Source organism: Phocoena sinus, chromosome 9, assembly GCF_008692025.1.
Source record: "Phocoena sinus isolate mPhoSin1 chromosome 9, mPhoSin1.pri, whole genome shotgun sequence".
NCBI classification, from domain to species: domain Eukaryota; kingdom Metazoa; phylum Chordata; class Mammalia; order Artiodactyla; family Phocoenidae; genus Phocoena; species Phocoena sinus.
In genome coordinates, this window is record NC_045771.1 from 80,164,094 (window position 1) to 80,169,761 (window position 5,668).

General features: G+C 42.4%; 1 protein-coding gene across 1 annotated transcript; it reads left to right on the forward strand.

Annotated features, from left to right (window-relative positions):
• Positions 1-2,385: 2,385 nt before the first annotated feature.
• LOC116759332 (keratin, type II cytoskeletal 8-like) lies at positions 2,386-3,817 on the forward strand. The gene is given in 4 exon segments (XM_032642973.1): positions 2,386-2,612; positions 2,615-2,715; positions 2,943-2,972; positions 2,975-3,817. Coding segments are annotated over 4 exon segments (1,119 nt in total). The 5' UTR covers positions 2,386-2,443; the 3' UTR covers positions 3,794-3,817.
• Positions 3,818-5,668: the final 1,851 nt, after the last annotated feature.

The following is a 5,668-nucleotide window of genomic DNA, read 5'->3' on the forward strand; positions in this document are numbered from 1 at the left end:
TTGAAGTGATAATGTTACCTAGTCCAAACTTATTCTCTCCTCACCACAGGCCAGTACATTGGGAGATGCGTTTTGGGGGCAAGGAATAACAACTTTATTCTGAAAGTCAGCAGACCCAGAAGAAGGCAAACTCATATCCTAGGGAACCACCTTACCCGAGTTAGAATTCAGGCTTCTTTTATACTAAAAGTGGAGGGGATGTGGTTGCTTGTGGCGAACTTCTTGGTGTCAGAATCCTTTGTTCTTGCATGTGTCCGCGTAGGTCAGGTCATGATGTTTCTGTAAACCTCCAGCAGGACAAATGTTATTCTCTGTTCTGCAACTTTTTATCTCTATGTGAATGAAAGAGTGTTATACCTTTAAAGGTCAGAGCCTCGAGAATAGGCTATCCTATATATTTCAGGCTGTAGGCAACATTCTCCTACAAAAGGTGCAGAGCCAGCATGGCTAAGCACAGGCAATAGGACACAAAGGTTAAAGTAAAAGAAACAGATCCAGCATGGAGTCAGATGTGTTCTTCCCTATTACAATAAGAGTGGTGGAGAACCACTGTTCTAGATCTTGAAGCCAAGGACACTAATTATTTTGAATCTTCATAAGTGCAGATAATTTTTTGTATAAAGCAGATGTCTCAAAATTTTTTGCTGACCTGAACTAAAATTTAAAGTTAGATGTCATTCTAGTTTTTCATTCAAAACTAGATTTTATGCTAATTCCAGTGGCTTCCAAAAACAATTTTTTTTTTTTGAGAAAGAAATCATTTATCTAGTGAGGAAAGAGTTTCAACTGGCGCTGTGAAATAACAACATAGCTGAGTAAGAATATAATGAACAATAAGTAGAATGTGGTCTTTTGATCATGGAGAGCAATGTTTGGAGCATCAAGTTTGCTCTGTATGGGTGTTAGTATTTGTAAATATTCACGGTAACCATTCAGCCAGATTGCCACTTAGAAGCAACGTCAAGGCAAACAACTCAATCTACTTCCTCCTGGCTGTTCAAAAAGTAACAACATGCCCTACAATCACACCTAAATCTGAAAACTGTCATTTCAGGAATTGTGCAGAGGAAAAAGAAAATTCTTAAAACTACTTTTGTTCCAAGTTAATGATAACCTGATGTCCAAAACATGGATTGGAGAAATTAATTTTGTTTAGTAATTTATTTCACTTTAGACTAAAATTGCTATGAAGATACCTCGGCCTCCTAGAAACAAAGGAATTTTTTTTTAATGTTTCCAGAAAAAGTTAAATTATGTCACAGGATTCTTAGACTCACTCTTTTTAATGGAAAAATGAATGAAAGGCAACTTCACTTGATATAAAATAATGTAGATTTCACTTTAGTTTTAAAGAAAATTGTTCATATCAAATTTATAAATTTTCCATTTTAAGTATCTGCTAAAAGAGTGCTTTGTGACTATGTTAATTTTTTCACTTTTCTGTCTCAGTTAATTGAGTACCCTGTGATTAAACTGTCATCTGTATTTAATCGTCGATTTTTTAATGCAAAATGAACTGTTAAGATAGTATTTACATAATTTTATGGGTTTATGAGTTAGTGTTTCCATAATAGATATTAGTGTAATTTACATTTGCCTGTTAATGTATTGAAAAAAAATATTGGTGATTTGGGCTTACTATGCAGGGACCAAATAATATATATGGGCTACATTACACAATATATTTGCTTCACTAAAATATATATGATTTCAGTATTTTGTAGGCCAGAACATGAATTATATTTTCAATATCACTTCATAAATTTATAAACAAGAAGATATTATATTACCCAGACACTCTCTTTTTCAGAATGTAGAAGTCCACTAACAATACACTTCTTTTAGTATATACCTTTAAAATTTTGACAATGTAGCCTTTCTCAAAGTACATTGAGGGTAATCAACTAATGATGTGCATATTTTTAAGTTTAAAAAAATTAAGACCCTTTTAGAAAATGTTTTTGGAAAAATCTACATATAATTAGGGATAAAAACTCATTTTCCAAAATGAACTCTTAAATACCCATGATCAAAATTTGAAATACTGAGGAGCAGCTTTGCAACTCCTCGAATCTCTGTGTGCTTCAGCCTCCTTGCCTCCTCTCCAGCCTCCATCACGTCCATCAGGGTGACCCAGAAGTCCTACAAGGTGTCCACCTCCAGCCCCCGGTCCTTCAACAGCCGCTCGTACACCAGTGGGTCGGGCGCCTCCTCGGCCTTCTCCCAGGTGGGCAGCAGCAGCAGCTTCCGGGGCGGCCTGGGCAGCAGCATGAGTCTGGCCGCAGGTTACAGTGGGGCCCCAGGTCTGGGGGACATCACAGCTGTCATGGTGAACCAGAGCCTGCTGAGCCCCCTCAAGCTGGAGGTGGACCCCGACATCCAGGCCGTGCGTGCCCAGGAGAAGGAGCAGATCAAGATCCTGAACAACAAGTTTGCCTCATTCATGGACAAGGTACGGCACCTGGAGCAGCAGAACAAGATCTTGGAGACCAAACGGAACCTCCTGCAGCAGCAGAAGACAGCCCGGAGCAACACAGACAACATGTTTGAGAGCTACATCAACAACCTCTGGCGGCAGCTGGAAACCCTGGCCCAGGAGAAGCTGAAGCTGAAGCTGGCAACATGCAAGGGCTGGTGGAGGACTTGAAGACCAAGTATGAGGAAGAGATCCAAAAGCGCACAGACATGGAGAATGAATTTGTCATCATCAAGAAGGATGTGGATGAAGGGCTTCCCTGGTGGCGCAGTGGTTGAGAGTCCGCCTGCTGATGCACGGGACACGGGTTCGTGCCCCGGTCCGGGAAGATCCCATATGCCGTGGAGCGGCTGGGCCCGTGAGCCATGGCCGCTGGGCCTGCGCGTCCAGAGCCTGTGCTCCGCAACGGGAGAGGCCACAGCAGTGAGAGCCCCGCATACCGAAAAAGAAAAAAAAAAAAAAGAAGGATGTGGATGAAGCTTACATGAACAAGGTAGAGAGCTGGAGTCCCGCCTGGAAGGGCTGACTGACGAGATCAACTTCTACAGGCAACTGTATGAAGAGGAGATCCACGAGATGCAGTCGCAGATTTCTGACACCTCCGTGGTCCTGTCCATGGACAACAGCCGCCCTCTGGACCTGGATGGCATCATCACCGAGGTCAAGGCCCAGTATGAGGAGATCGCCAACCACAGCCAGGCTGAGGCTGAGACCATGTACCAGATCAAGTACAAGGAGCTGCAGACCTTGTCTGGGAAGCACAGGGATGACCTCCGTCGCACAAAGATTTCCGAGATGAACCGGAACATCAACCGACTCCAGGCTGAGATCGAGGGCCTCAAAGGCCAGAGGGCTTCCCTGGAGGCCGCCATTGCTGATGCCGAGCAGCGTGGGGAGCTGGCCGTCAAGGATGCTCAGGCCAAGCTGGCTGAGCTGGTGGCCGCTCTGAGAACGGCCACGCAGGACATGGCACGGCAGCTGCGCGAATACCAGGAGCTCATGAACGTCAAGCTGGCCCTGGACGCGGAGATCGCCACCTACCGCAAGCTGCTGGAGGGCGAGGAGAGCCGGCTGGAGTCTGGGATGCACAACATGAGCATCCACACCAAGACCACCAGCGGGTACTCAGGTGGGCTGACCTCAGCCTACGGGACCCCTGGCCTCAACTACGGCCTGAGCTCCTACCAGTCCAGCTTGGGCTCTGGAGGGGGCTCTGGCTCCTTCAGCCGTAGCAGTTCCAAGGCTGTGGTTGTGAAGAAGATTGAGACCCGTGATGGGAAGCTGGTGTTGGAGTCCTCTGACATCCTGCCTAAGTGAAAGGCTCCCGCGATCCCTTCCAGCCTCCCCGCTCTCTTGCTCCTGCAAGGAGTTATGCAGGGGAGTGTTGGAACCAAAGACCTGAGGCTCAGTCCCGTCCTTAGCCCACCCCTGGGGGAGTCAACTGCCTGGGGCTCCCTCTGTTGCCCACGCCCCCAACTAAAAGCCAATCCAAGTGTCTTTTTCGGAATAAAGCTTCAGCTGGTTCTGCCAACAACAACATCAAAAAATTGAAATACTGAGATTCAAAATTAAGACAATAATAGCGTCTCTGCCATGGAAATATAATGTAGATCAATCATGTAATTTTCCTATCAATTACTAGATTGTTGAAATAATACATGTATTCTATATGTCCACATATGTATATGTTTCTATAACTTTTTCCAAGAGTAAAGAATAGTGAAATAAATATTTTAAGAAAAAACTGCGTTTTTGATGCCAGATTGCCTCGTAGAAATGTTACCAACTTAAAATATATTGAACAGTATATTAAAGTGCGCATTTCTTCATGCCCCCTTCCAATTAGAATAGTATAAATTGTAAAACCATTGCTAATCTGGTAGGTAAAGAATACCTGCGATGTTTCATTAGTTTACATTTATTTCATTACTAGTGCATGTTGTTGTTCTTTATCTATTTATAGTTGGTTTTCTCTTTTGCTTCTGTGACTTTTCTCTTTAAGTATATTAAATGAGATACATTTAAGGCCCAGCATCCAGTCCACCTTTAGACCAAGGACACAAGCCCTAGAAGTCAACCTAGGGCAGCAAGAATTCCCTTACATAGTAGTAGGTAGACCGAAGAGTGCTGACGTGTCTCCTGTACCAGGATAACAATATAATTTTGGCAATGGACCTGAAACTCACAGTCACTCTGACTGGCAGCTTGCCACACATGTAGCATTATATAAAAACTTCAGGCATGCCTCTGCAAGGAACTCCAGAGGCGTGAGGGAGCTCCTTTCATCCTTTGAGATTTTTTTATCCTAGTTCTGCATATAAATCAAAGTGAAGAAAATTTCAACTCAGTTGTCATTCTTGTCCATATTCAAATTTGGATCAATTCTTTGTAGTCTGGCCTACCCCTCACTTTCCAGGAACAGAACTTATTTTCTATGAGAAATTATCTCTGTGCCATATTCTGTGTGGCTTGGATGAGCTAATAGCACATAAAAAGGTTCATGTGGCCAAGGATGACCAATCACAGAACTCATCTCTGACTTCCTGATTATACTTATTCTGGAGTACATGTCCTAATCAGAGCAAATTTAAGCTTATCTTAGATTTTGCTGGTGGGATTCCTTTCTTGTTTGGGGTAGCTGAGAAAGTAAGATGCAACCCTGAAACTGCCCATGGTCCCCTTGCCAGCAGAAGAAAAGGGCTTGTATGAAAATGAAGCCAATATATAGGAAAGCATAATTCAGAGATGGAAAAAGAGTTCAGATGCTGTAGCTTAAACAGTTGAATCTAGCTTTACATAGGTTTTCCAGTTAAATGAACAAATATATCCTTTCTATTTGAGCCAGTTGTGTTGGGTTTTTGATATCAACACTGAAAGATTCTTGACTGATACAGTAATCCATGTTTTTTGTCCCTTTTTCTTTTGGGGTGTACATCTTTTCATTGATTTGTAAAAATTCTCTTTACCTTTAATCGTGTTTATGGTATTTTTTGACAGAATTTTGATGATATTACACTTTTACATTTTTACATTAAGTCTAACCTTTACTTTCTTCCTGGCATGACTCCCTTTTATAAAATCATAATACACCTATTCATTTCACCTATTTTTTTTTTTAATTCTCACCTGCTACACACAGTAAATTTCCCTGTTTTTGCAGGTCTTTCTTTTGTTTCATTGCTTTCTTTATCT